General features: G+C 37.7%; 1 protein-coding gene across 2 annotated transcripts in view; it reads right to left on the bottom strand.

Annotated features, from left to right (window-relative positions):
• The window catches only part of LTN1 (listerin E3 ubiquitin protein ligase 1), a 68,030-nt gene extending 53,493 nt beyond the window's left edge, over positions 1-14,537 (bottom strand). Inside the window, exons 1-6 of one of the 2 annotated variants that reach the window (XM_059392210.1) lie at positions 14,400-14,537; positions 9,127-9,330; positions 8,525-8,623; positions 7,776-8,006; positions 5,861-5,913; positions 4,979-5,159 (exon numbers count right to left, since the gene is read on the bottom strand). In XM_059392210.1, the coding sequence (XP_059248193.1) occupies positions 4,979-5,159; positions 5,861-5,913; positions 7,776-8,006; positions 8,525-8,623; positions 9,127-9,330; positions 14,400-14,441 (810 nt within the window). In that variant the 5' untranslated portion in view covers positions 14,442-14,537. The remainder of the gene's footprint in view (positions 1-4,978; positions 5,160-5,860; positions 5,914-7,775; positions 8,007-8,524; positions 8,624-9,126; positions 9,331-14,399) is intronic. The other variant, XM_059392209.1, reaches the window with a different exon arrangement.

The following is a 14,537-nucleotide window of genomic DNA, read 5'->3' on the forward strand; positions in this document are numbered from 1 at the left end:
AAAATTTTTTTTTTAAAAAATGGGGTGCCTGGGAGGCTCAGTCAGTTAAGTGTCTGACTCTTGATTTTGGCTCAGGTCATGATCTCAGCGTCATAAGATGGAGCCCCATGTCAGCTCCATGCTGGGCATAGAGACTGGGATTCCCTCTCTCCCCCTCTCTTTCTGCCCTTCCCCCCACTGCTTGCTTGTGTGTGCACTCTCTTAAAAAAAAAAAAAATACAAAAAGTCAGTAGAAACTTTAGAAATAAAAAATTAAAAAGTGAGAGAAAAGTTGGAACAAACACCTCAAAAAAGATACACAAATAGCCAAGAAACACATTAAAAGATGGTCAACATCATCAGCCATCAGTAAAACTCAAATTAAAATCACAATGAAAAATCTCTATCCCAGACTCAGTAAACATTTTCTTTAAAGAGCCAGACAGTAAGGGCATCAGTTTTGGCTCAGTTGTTGAGTGTCAGCCTTCAGCTCAGGTCATGATCCCAGAGTCCTGGGACCAAGGCCCACATGTGCTCCCTGCCGGGCGGGAGGCCTACTTTTCTCTCTCCCACTCCCCCTGCTTGTGTTCCCTCTCTCTGTCAAATAAATAAAAAATCCAAAAAAAAAAAAGAGCCAGGAAACAGGTTAGGCTTTGTAAGCCATCTAGTCTCTCTCCCAGCTACTTAACTCTGCTTTACTTGTATGAAAGCAGCCAAAGACAATACAGAGTACTATTTACAAAAAATAGATGTGCAGGATTTTGACACATGAGCTATATATATAGTTTACTAATCCCTGATCCCACATCCATGAGGATGGCTTAAATTAAAACAACTGACAATATTGCAATAAGGATACACTGCTGATGAAAGTGTATACAATCACTTCAGTCACCAGTTTGAAAACTTCCTACAAATTTAACATATATGTACCTTATTAACCACTGATTTCTTTCCTTGCCCAAGAAAAATGAAAACCCATGTCCACACAAAGACTACATGAAACTAAGCAATAAAAAGGAATGGACTACTGATACATGCAACAACAATGAATGAATCTTAAAACATTATACTGAGCAAAAGAAGCCAAAGAGTAATGTTTGTCTCCATTTATATGAAAACCCACAAAGACTAATAATCTGTCGTAACAGAAAGCAGATCATTGGTTGCCTAGAGTTACAGGGAGGATGACACATCATTTTATCTTTTTTTTAATGTTTTATATATTGATTATAGTGTTTATATGGATATGTACATGTAGATGGGTATATACATTTGTCAAAACTTACCAAACTCTCTGCCTAAAATGGCCCCATTTTACTATGAGTAAACTATATCACAATAAAGTTGGTTTAAAAATTATTCTAGGAGAGGCGCCTGGGTGGCATTCGGCTTCGGTCATGACTTAAGGGTCATGAGATCGAGCCCCGGTGTGGGCTTCACGCTCAGCTTCAGATTCTGTCTCCCTCTCCCTTTGTTCCTCCCCAACTCCCCTTGCTTGCTCTTTCTCTAAAATACATAAATAAAATCCTAAATAAATATATTCTAGAATGTTTTTTAAATCCATGAATAATTTGAGAGATGCACCAGATTCATCATAAAGAGAGCAACAGAGAGCAAGCCTCTCCAAATCATTCATTACAACTAATGAATTACATTCATTAGTTACAGTCATCTGCATTTTTAGAAGGATTTTACCCATTTATTATTTTTTACTATTATTCAAGAACTGCTGACATACTAGGGATGTAGTTGAGTATAAAACTTGAAAAATGCAGATGTTGAAGGAATAGTAGGTATCTTGTGCTTTAATACTTTGTGGCAGGATTGTACTATGAACAGACTATGTACATCACAAAAAAAACTAAAAATGAACCAAAGTGAAAAAGATACGTTCCAGGCAGTATCTTTCTATTGTAACCTGTTATTTAAGGGAATACTAGTGATTTGTTCTAAATGGGATGTAAAACTTGTTCCAAATTACTCTTCCTCAATATCCCAGTGAGGAATTCAATAAGTTTACTGAAATTTATATAGAAGAATGAAGTGGTTTTGTTTTGTTTTGTCTTTTTTAAGCAACCTCTAACCTCAACATGGGACTTGAACTCGTGACCCTGAGACCAAGAGTCATAAGCTGTACTGATTGAGCCAGCCAGGTGCCCTGGAAGAATAAAGTTCTAAAACAACTTGGTCAATCCTGAAGACAAGGATTAAAAAAAAGTGACTCACCTGACCACGTAGTATTAGGATATATCATAATGTCATGTTAACATATCATATTAAAAGGGAATGGATGCAAACTTCTGGTACTGGCATAAAAAAAGAAAAAAAAAACCTAATGGACCAGAAGATAAGGTTTAGAGATAAACCTATGAACACAATGGCAGGACCATAAATTTATTGGAAAAGAGTGAACAGTTTACTAGGTAATGTTGGGAAAACTGGCTCATTATACATGAAGAGAAAGGTAACTAACTAGATCTCTACCTAACGCTGTATAAAAAGGTAGATTATTAATGGATTAAAGACTTCATATGAGAAGTAAAAATTATATCTATAAAAGATATAACTATTAAAAATAGTTTTTATGGCTTAAAGTGGAAAAGGCCTTTATATGCCAAAATCAGTGACTTTGATTACAAGAAAATCACAATTTCTATCTAAAGAGAACATAGGAGGGAACCTGGGTGGTTCAGTCAGTTAATTGGCTGCCTTCAGCTCAGATCATGATCCCAGGACCCTGGGATCAAGCTCTGTATCAGGCTCCCTGTTCAGTGAAGGGTCTGCTTTTCCCTCTCCCTCAGCCTCTCCGCCTTCTTGTGCTTGTTGTCTCTCTCTCTAATAAAAAAATAAATATTTTAAAATTTATAAATAATAAATAAAGACGGCCTAGGAAAGGTGACAGAATGGTAGATTACTTGCAACACCTGAAAACGACAGAAGTATTTAGGATATACAAAGAGCTCTTATAAAATAAGAAAACTTCAAAAGAAAGAGGAGAAAGATATACACAAGTAGTTTACAGAAGAAACACAAACATTTTAAAAGCTTACATAGAGATGCTAAAAGTCACCAGTCAGCAGAGTAATTATAATTACAACTATCATTTGAACTCCTGTTAGAAAAATTTTGGGGGGGGGGGGGCTGAATGCTGCTCGGTTCTGGCTGGAATATAAGGACATATATAAGACTCATCATGCAATGACAGTTGAGACTAATATTCAGGTGAACAATCTGGCATCACTTAAAAAAGAAAGTATGCATATACTCTTTGATTCAGCAATTCAGAAGTTAAGAGAATTTCAGAAAAAGAAATCCTTGCAGATCTGAAGGTGTATGAAGATGTTCACTGCCGCACTGTTTGTGAAGGCAGGGCGTTGGAGGCAATCAGGGTCTCCACCACTGAGAGAAGGCAGTGCGTGTAAAATGGAAGGGATGCAAATTTCTGAATACTACCCAGTAGTTAGAAGGCACGGACCAAATACACATATAAGAACATGATAGACTTAAAGTATTTTAGTGGGGCGCCAGGACCCTGGGATCAAGCCCCACATCAGGCTCTCTGTTCAGCAGGGAGCCTGCTTCCTCCTCTCTCTCTACCTGCCTCTCTGCCTACTTGTGATCTCTGTCTGTCAAATAAATAAATAAATAAAAATCTTTTAAAAAAAAAAAAATAAAGTATTTTAGTACTCTTTATTTTTCTTTTTTTTTTTTTTGGAGAGACAGAATCTTAAGCAGGCTCCATGTTTAAAGTTGAGCCCAACAAAAGGTTCAATCTCATGACCCTAAGACCATGACCTGAGCCAAAATCAACAGTTAAGACACTTACCCAACTGAGCCACCCAATACTTAAGAAGTACTAAGTAAGGGGTGCCTGGGTGGTCCCGTCGTTAAGTGTCTGCCTTCGGCTCAGGTCATGATCCCAGGGAACTGGGATGGAGACCCACATTGGGGTTCCTGACTATTTCTCCCTCTCCCACTCCCCCTGCTTGTATTCCCTCTCTCGCTGTCTTCTCTGTCAAATAAATGAATAAAATCTTTAAAAAAAAGAACTACTAAATAAAAAATAAATAGAATGAAATATAATACCATTTATGTGAATTAAAAATACAAGCAAAAAGGCTGCGATGCGCCTAACAGATAAAATTCGTGTTAGATAAGCTTCATTCAGGTGGGACTTCTAGTGCTATTGTCCATGAGTTTAATGTTAATGAATAAGCAATATATATAAAGATGTTTTTAAAGATTTTTTTTTTTTTTTTTTTTTTTTATTTATCAGAGAGAGAGGGAGAGAGCGAGCACAGGCAGACAGAATGGCAGGCAGAGGCAGAGGGAGAAGCAGGCTCCCTGCTGAGCAAGGAGCCCGATGTGGGACTCAATCCCAGGACGCTGGGATCATGACCTGAGCCGAAGGCAGCTGCTTAACCAACTGAGCCACCCAGGCGTCCCTATAAAGATGTTTTTAAACATACATTAAACAAGGTTATATATTGACCAATTGAGAAAAACGATGAGACCAAAGACTCGCAGGCATCTAATCTTGTATTTCCCCTAAGAGCAATGCTTCAGTATTCACTAATTCAATGTTCCTGGGTTCTTCATATAACCTAATTACCATGAATAACAAGCACCAACTTTCTATACAAAAGGACATACACTATGCACAGTTAGAATGGTTAGCTGGTAGAAGAGGAGGATGGAGAGGGAAGGAGAAACTAAAGAGAAAAAAATGCATTAAGTTAGAAGAGCCTCACACAAAACAATTTTGAAGCACCATGAACAGAGGAATAGGATAATATGGCTCAGAATCTGAGGTCTAAATAACTAAATAAAAAAGTGAAAATACAATAATATTGCAGTAAAAGAGGAATTCCGTCCAACCACGAAGATGTGTTCACAGAGTTTTAAACGCAAATAATATGCATAAAGCAAAAATATAAACAATATCAAAGTGGAAAAAAGGAATCCCAGAAATGCTTACAATAAAAGATTAAGATACCTGAGGTATACTGTGTTTTCCATACTTCCAAAACTTATTCTGTGATAAAAGAGACTTAAATTTCTCCTCCAGAGAATCAAGCTCATTATCAGGTAACAGGCAAAGCAGTTTTTTTAATGCCAATAAGGAACAAGTTACAACCCGATAGAATTTAGCTTCTCTTTCTTCCTCTGGAACCGTTCTTGATGTGAAAAGAAAATAAATATACATAAGGATTGAGAATAAGCCAAACTACACATTTGGCACTTCTATTTTAAATGTTTTATCATTAAAGAGCTACTGAAGTTGCTTTATTTCTACATTCTATCTCCCTGTGCCAACCTTCCTCCCTTAAAATACAAACATAAACAGAATTTTAATCACATATTTTCAACTATTACGAGGTCAAAGTAGATTAAAAGCTGTGGCTTGAAAAAAACTGCAAATATGCTGCTCTCAGTAGCAAAATGATTCTAGGAAGCGGGTATCAGTGCATCTAAGATTACTTCCCATTATGAACTTCTAATAGTTATTAGTACATAAAAGTAAATGGGACATTTTACTACTCTTTCAATAGAACTACCCATAGTTCTTCACTATTTTAACCAGACCTTAAAATGATTCCTGCTAGAACTATCAAAAGGTAAATGTGGGAAAAAAATAAAAAATATCTCTTTGTAAAAGAATAAGACACATAACTTCCAGATAATTCCAATTAAATAACAGGACAACTTGCAAGTAAAAACACTTAAAACAGCACCTGACATATAGCATTATATTAAGTATTTCCAGCTCTACTTTTACAAACCCTTTTTTAAAAAATGTGACCTTGAAATGGTCATCTTATTATTTATGAGCGAAAGAAATCCTTAACATGAGTCACATAGATAGAACGTAACTTACTGCGGGTCACTGAGTGTATCAGGTGTTTCTTTTATAAGATGATCCTGCAGCACCTATAGTGGGGTGAAAATTCCATAGCCTTGAGATTTTATTGAACTGTCAATGGTGAACAGTCCAAGCATAAACCTTATCTGACCTTAAAGTGTTTACCCCTATCCTAAAAAAGTAGCAAATTAAGGAGCAAACTAAAAGATTTGAACTTTACCTAATTTTCTTTCCCTATCAATCCCCAAGCTTGACTGCTTTGGGGATAAAAAGGAGAGGGTACTTCTTCTGAACATCTCCAGTCCTGTCAAGAGGAATTTTCCCTTAAATATTCCTGGTCTCTTGCTCCTCCATTCCTCTTCTACACAGCAGCTGAATTCCCGATGAGCAAGTCTGGGAGAGCAATTGGGTTGTTTTCTTCTCCCCCTCTTTGTGAGTGCCCCCCAGCTCACAGAGGAGACCCATGTTGTGCTCTGCTTCATCATGGAGGAAAGTCTAAGGCTCCATTCAAAGTGGGTAAGTCTGCCTACTTCCAGGGTGCAGACTAGGCAATCCACTGTTCTAGTACCCCTTTTATCAGCAATAACAACAGGTAACATTTAGTTAGCTTTTCCACATGTTCAGTATTGCTTTGAACAATTTCATCCATTAATTAAATTAATCCTCAAAACTACACAATAAGGTAAAATTTCCACTTTAATAGATGAAGAAATGAAGGCACAGAAACTTGCCCAAGGTCACATGCAAAACTAATGGTGCATACCCAATGGTATGACTCAGAATCTATGTTCTTATGGACAGTATAATGTAATACCTATAAATCTGACATTTTGGTCTTCATTTGCCTAACTCTTCTCTACAAAATTGATTTTGAACTTGGGGAAGTTCACACTCAGTATCTGTATACATAACCAAGTAAAGGGAGAATAATGCAGGAAACAATCCACATATTCAGTGAACAGTTATCCATCCATAATAAAACCAAGAACAAAAAATCAACCAAATGAAAAACTATGAACAGCCAAATCAGTTGTCTCAAAATCCACTTTCTAAAACCCTTAGTGTTCCAACTCATCACACTTCACTCTCACAACACTTATCACTTTGATATTTTAAATAAAACAATGATTCTTGGGTTAGAGAACTCCCTTTGAGAATATGATTAAAGCTACAAACCCTGTCCCTAGAAAAACAAACTTGGTAAACCTGAAAAATAAAGAATGGAAGAACCAAGAACTTAAAAACGGAAACAGAACACACATGTGTATGTAGGAGAGGTGTTAGGTGGAAAGATATGTAAGGCTATTTTTATGGTCTTCTGAAGGGCAATTTATCACTATCTACAAAAATTTTACATGTTATTATCCTTTGACCCAACATACAGTTACTATAAATTCCATCACTCCCACAGGGTATGAAGAGATCTATTCAAGGATTGTTCACTGAAGCAGTATTTGTTATAATAAAAAACTGAGGGAAAACCTCCAATGTTTATTAATATAAAAGGAATTAAATAAACCATTGTACATCCATATCAGAAAGCCAAAAAAAAAAGAATGATGTAGATCTATACACATGTACTGATACAGAAATGTGAGGAAAAATACTTAGATTTATTTTTTAGAATGTATTCTTTCTTCAGATTTTGTAACATAAAGCATAAACCTTTTAAGTACTATGACTAAGATTTATAAATTAAAGATGAAATATTTAAATAAAACTTATAAAGATTCAATCCAAAATGTTACTTATGTTAAAAATCAAAAATGGTCAATTTTGTTAAACACCATTTTTAAAAGGTCCTCTTCCATTAGAAATATTTCACTTACTTATTCTTTCACAAGGCCACATAAAGGAGTTATCATTATAATATGCCTTATATCCCTTAAATATTTGAGGAAAAAAATAGAGAACAGTTCTAAGAACTTACACTAGTAATTTCATCCTTACAAAATGCTATGGCTTCAGGTTGCTTGCTTGGAGGGAAAGCTGCTTCAAAGGCATCTTTTGCTGCAGATGCAGCTGGTGTGTAAGTATCACACTGAGCCATTAGCCAATAGCCCATTAAACTTTTTAAGTAAGGAGCCAAGTGTTTCTTCACTTTAAGAATAAGTTTTTCAAAAGCCTGCTGTGTGGCTTCTCGAACCCGGCGATCATGGTCCTATTGAAAATACAACATAGTTTAAAATAGCTCTAGTCCATAAAAATACAAATACAGACATTTCTGGATATGTTATGATGACCCATTAATAAGAATTCACCTATGGGCAGTGCTAAACTAAAATTATTAAGTTTAAAAATTATAAGAATTTAATTAATTTTTCCTTTTCCCCTTCTTGCATGAGATAAAAACTATTCAAGATAGACTCAAGATTAGGCACTGAATACTGAGCAAGTCACACTCACTCTTTTGCAGCAAAGATGCAAAGAAATTAAACTGTCAAATTTTACTATGACTAGAAAGTATCTAGGTAATTCTCTAGTTAATTACCTAATTTCTGAAATCAGACTCCCAATATACTTTATACAACTAACATGATCTAATCTGCATAATACTGGCATAACATTTTATAATTTTCACCAAAAATGAATCATATAAATTTAACAGTCCCCATGACTTCAATCAAAAACTATAACAAAACAAACAAACAAACCTAGCATACATTTTTGAATACTTACGAGTGAAATTTTACAGAAAATTCTTGGCCAGTATGGAAGGACTCCTTTCACAATTTCTGTGTCTCTCTCTGTACACATGGTTCCAAATTCCTGCATAGCCTAAAAATAAATTAGCAACATTACTAAGGACCAACAGCCACAATATTGGCTATTGATTACATTTATTCTGTTCCAGAAGCTTAGTCTATTTTATACAAGAGGAGAATACACTGCTTCTGTTTATGCCATATGGGACTAATCTGAAGAGTTCCTTCACAGCACGGAAACTTAACTTTTCTTTTTTTTTTTTTTAATAAAATGTATACAAATTCAAAACTCCATTTAATACTATATGGTCAAAATTATGTTCTGTGATGGGAAAACCATACACCCAGAATTCCAAAGTGGTTCAAATACGTACAGAACAACAAACTAATTTATAACCCAGAAGATAAAAGGTAAAAACTAAGCTTACGTCTGTGTGTCAGAAAAAAATACAACTGTAAAAGAACTTTTTAGTGATAAATCATTGCTCATTTTTCTTTACATAAAGTATACCAATGACATTTTGTTTTAACAAAAGGATTTTTCTTGATCATTTTTATGAAAAACACAAAACTTGCTTTTAATTTTGTCGTGACATCTTTCTTAGAAAGTTTCCGCAGCACCATTCGGAAATCAGAATCTACAAGACTGTCAATTTCTTCAGCTCCTTGAATAGCAGGAACATAGCCTAGGTCACTCTGAGATGTTCCAAAACCAATAAATCCAGGCACCGTTCCCTGTTCTTTGGCAAGCAGTTCTGCAGCTCGGCCACTGTTTGAAGGCTGATAAGAAAGTTGGGAAAAAAAAAAAAAATCAGAGTACAGGAAGCATTCAAAATTTAACTTTGTGTTCTTGTTCTTGACAATTCTCAGAGAGGAACAAGCTTTTATTTGATAACTTTTTTAAAAAAAGATTTTATTTATTTGTTTATTTCAGAGAGTGAAAGAGTGAGAACACAAGTGGGGGGAGAGGGAGAGGGAAAAGCAAATGAGCCTGACATGGGACTGGATCCCAGGACCCTGGAATCAATCACGACCTGAGCCAAAGGCAGATGCTTAACCAACTGAACCACATAGGCACCCTTACTTGAGAACTTCTTATTTCCTAGCCTAAGATTTCATCTACTGCAATGTTCCCATTACCAAGAACCTATCAATAATAACCCTAGTGCTATTTCCTGGTCTGCTAAACATCAGAACAATGTTGGTTAAATTAGATACAATCCATTAGTGGCTCACGGTATCAACTTAATAGGTCATGACAGCATTTCCCAAAAAATAGAATAAAACTTTAAAACACAGAATGTATCACATTTGGTAAGAATAAGTACTATTTTATAAAATTTTTAATTTCCAAATTAAATATACTCACACACATATGTATACTATGTAATGATATAAAATTAATTCACACGTGACTTACATCTTTTCATTCATCCATTCAACAAATATTTATTAAACCACCACCATGGGACAAGTCTAATGACGGCTGTTTCTAAGATTAGGAGCTCCTTGAAGGTAGGTACACTCAGCTCCACATACACAGAGTTACCCTAACTTCTTTGAGCTATAATGGATACAAATTACATTACTATGGACATAAAATCAATTCAATGGTCAGCATATAAGACACAATCCTTTGAACCACAATCAGTACTTTGTTAGATGGATACTCAATATAGTAGCTTTCTTGTATAAAAAGTTAAGGAGCTGGTTTTAACAACAAAAAAAATTTAAACTGCTGAAAGAATGTAGCATATTCATTGTCATCTAATAGAAAAATACCTCTGGGACGCCTGGGTCGCTCAGTTGGTTAAGCCTCTGAGTATTTGGTTTCAGCTCAGGTCATGATCTCAGGTGTTGTGAGACTGAGCACTGCATTGGACTCTATGCTCAGCATGGAGTCAGCTTGAGAGTCTCTCTCTCTCTCCCTCTAGCCCTACCCCTGCTCACATGCATTCTCTCTAAGATTTAAAATAAAACCTTAAAATGGGGGGGGCGGGGCGCCTGGGTGGCTCAGTGGGTTAAACCTCTGCCTCCGGCTCAGGTCGTGGTCTCAGGGTCCTCGAATTGAGTCCCACGTGGGGCTCTCTGCTCAGCAGGGAGCCTGCTTCCCCCTCTCTCTCTGCCTGCTTCTCTGCCTACTTATGATCTCTGTCTGTCAAATAAATAAATAAAATCTTTTAAAAATAAATAAATAGATAGATAGATAAAATATAGTTACTGTTTCTTGTTACTTCCTCTACTGCATGTTCAATGCTTATACCCACAGTTCAAGAATAAGAACCTTGATTCTATTTCTGGAAGTTAATTTTCTAATACTACACCTACATTCTTATGTGCTTGTCCTCTCAAAGTAGTAGAGGTAGCAATCCTAAGTCTACAGTTCAAAGGCCAAATTCAGGAAGACTTACAAGGTCTTTCCCCATCTGGCCTTAGCTTTCCCCAGGCCTATCTTCTGACACTCTTCTTCCCTTGTCACAGGTCCCCCTCTCTTCTCCCAATTTTGCTATCACCACTTATGCTCCAGTCCCAATTCAGTTTTCTGAATATGCTATGCCTTTCACAATCTGATCTTTGTGTAATCTTTTCTCTCCACCTGAAAACCTTTTCCTCCTTTTCACTGCCTGACAAACTCCTACTCATCCTTTAAAACACACTCTTGTTTTCACTGCTTGCCTCCTTCAGGTCAATTACCATTCTTTTTCTGTTCTCCCATCTTCTTTCTACTCATACCTATATCATAATTCTTTAATACATTATAATCATTTGCTTACTTATATGTCTATCAACAAATTAATAATTCAAAAATAAAAAACATCTATGATCTTTGAGTACATGGCATTCAGTACTCAAAGTCTTCTGCTGAATGAAAGAATGCTATTTTTTTTATTTTTTTAAGATTTTATTTATTCATTTGACAAAGAGAGAGAGAGAGGTCACAAGTAGACAGAGAGGCAGTGGGGGAGAGAGAGCGGGGGAAGCAGGCTCCCTGCTGAGCAGAGAGCCTGATGTTGGCCTTGATCCCAGGACCCTGAGACCATGACCTGAGCTGAAGGCAGAGGCTTAACCCACTGAACCACCCAAGAATGCCATTCTTAAATTCAAATCTCAACTAAGCAACTTGCCCTTTCTCTAAGCCTTAGTACCACCATCTTTTTTTTTTTTAATTTTATTTATTTATTTTTTGACAGAGAGAGACACAGCGAGGGAATATAGGCAGGGGGAGTCAGAAGAGGGAGAAGGGTTTCCTGTGGAGCAGGGAGCCCGAAGTGGGGCTCGGATCCCAAAATCCTGGAATCATGATCTGAGCCGAAGGCAGATGCCTACCAACTGAGCCACCCAGGTGCCCCAGTACCATCAACTTTAAAATGAGGAAATAGTAACTAAGTCATTACTTGGATTGTCAAAATTAAATGTAAATGTTTAAACCATTAAAACTGATTCCAGCAAGGATCACCAAAGGATGCTAAAACCATTAGGTGAAAGTTTGTGAGAAAAAAGATTGCTCCCAGTCTCAAAATACCACTCCCCATGTTATTTGTTAATAGCCGACAGAAAAAGATACCTTTATAATGGACATCACGGTAACCAATTGATTAAACAACACCAAAAATGGAACAAACAAGCAGCATGTGCACCCTGATGCACTGATGATGATATATCATCTATGAAGCATTCCTATCAAAAACTGTTTACCTTGAATCTCCGCATAAGGAACAATCAGACAATTCTAAATTAAGCAAAAGTGCCCTAGACTTTCCCAAATTGTCCGTCATAAAAAAACTGCCCCCAAAAGAAGAAGAAAAGGAAAAAGAAAGGAAAACTACCTACAGCTAAATGGTTAAATGAATGGAATCACTCAATCCTTCATTGTATCCTAGGTGTTTTTAAAAACGCTGTATCTAAAAACAAGTTATACAGAACATTATTGAGATGACTACAGAAATCTGAATACAATGTTACATATTATTAGACAATAGTACACTGAGGTTAAATTTTATGCATGTTATAATTGTTCATGGTTATGAAAAAGAATTGCCTTTGTTTCAAATATATGTGTTGAAGGACTCAACAGTTAAATGTCATGATAGATGCATCAATTCTCATATGGTTCAGCAAAATACGTATATTTAGAGAAAGAAAACAAATGTGACCAAATATTAACAATTGATGGATCTAGGTAAAAAAACATATGGCTGGGGCGCCTGGGTGACTCAGTGGGTTAAAGCCTCTGCCTTCGGCTCAGGTCATGATCTCAGGGTCCTGGGATTGAGCCCTGCATCGGGCTCTCTGCTCAGCAGGGAGCCTGCTTCCCTCTCTCTCTCTCTCTGCCTGCCTCTTTGCCTACTTGTGATCTCTGTCAAATAAATAAATAAAATCTTTAAAAAAAAATATGGCTTGTCAGTCTAATATTTTTGCAACTTATCCTTATATTTGGAATATTAAAAAATTTTTTTAATTGTTTAAATAAGAAAATTAAACTTAACTGAGAATGCAAGTAAAGTGCTTAATGCAGTACCAGCACAAGGCAAGTTACTATTATTACAGTTGGTACTATAGGCCAAAAACAGATTAAGTAACAGATCTAACAAAATGTTGTACTGATATCACTAGAATTTGATCAGAAACAGGAAAAATGCTTTCTCATAACATTGAACTGTACCAAAACAAGCTAAATACTGTAAAAATACATTATGATAATGTCCCTAATCATAAATATAATCTACTTTTGGGTCTTCTTTAAACAAGTATTTAGGGGCACCTGGGTGGCTCAGTCATAAGCCTCTACCTTCAGCTCTGGTCATGATACCAGGGTCCTGGGACAGAGTGCCCCCCCACCCCGCCCTGCGATGGGCTCCCTGCTTAGTGGGGAGCCTGCATTTCCCTCTCCCTCTGCTGCTCCCCCCACATATGGCTTCTCTCTTCTCTCAAATAAACAAACAAATAAAATCTTTTAAAAAACAGAGTATTTGGTGAGCTTCTACTATACACTAATCCTTGTTCTAGGCTCCTAGGACAATAGCCTTCATAAAACACCTGCCTTCTTAATACATCAGTGAAGCAAGGCAGTAAATGAAGACAGACTTAGTAAGTTACACAGTCTGTAAGAAGTCCTAAGTGCAAAAGAGTAAAATAAAGCAGGAAAAGAGCACAGGGAGTGCGATGGGGGCTATCATTTAAAATAGGAGGATCATGACAGACCTCCCTGGGGTGTCTCAGGCAAAATTTGTAGCCGTCTAATAAAGAGCGTTAGGGAGCCTGCCAGGCAAGGTCAAGGCTCGGCGAGGAAGTCAGTGTGGCTGGATCGAGCCAGCGAGGAGGAAGCTGAAGATGGTGCCAGAGAAAGGAAGGGGCCAGAGAGTGACCACATACCCTGTTTACCATCGTTTAGGGATCTGGCCTTTACCCCGAGGAATCTGGGGAGCCCCAGCAGGTTTCTGAGCAACGGAGCGACATGATCCGAAATGCCCTGCACACGAGGCTCACTTTCAATGCTTTCTACCCAACTCCCTTGTTCCCAGTGCCAGCCACCCCACCCCCGCCAGCCTGGCCAGGTAACCTTCCCACTGAAACGGATTCTGAACCATTCCTTAATGGAAATTGTAGGATGTGTTGCTCGGGTGGAGACAGCTCTGGCATGGGACATTTTTTCTCTCACAAATCCCCCATCTGCTCACAGACAACTCACCCCGTTCGTGGGGACGAACACACAACAGAGAGGTCACACTCGACACGCAAACACACGCCTCCCGACAGCCGCGCTCCACACGCCCTCTGGACGCGCGCGTGGTGCAGACAGCGGCTGCGACATGAGGACTCCCCGGTCCGCCCAACCCCTCCGCACTCACCCTCAGGTTTCCCTTGGTCCGCTGCTTGTTCTTCCCGCCCATGGTCGCAGTCTCACCCGCACTCTCAGCCCGCAGCCCCCTGGTTGACACGGCCGGGCCACAACTTCCGGCCCCTATCGCCGGAAAAGGGCCGACTAG

The sequence above is a fragment of the Mustela nigripes genome, chromosome 2 (assembly GCF_022355385.1).
Source record: "Mustela nigripes isolate SB6536 chromosome 2, MUSNIG.SB6536, whole genome shotgun sequence".
Classification (NCBI taxonomy): Eukaryota; Metazoa; Chordata; class Mammalia; order Carnivora; family Mustelidae; genus Mustela; species Mustela nigripes.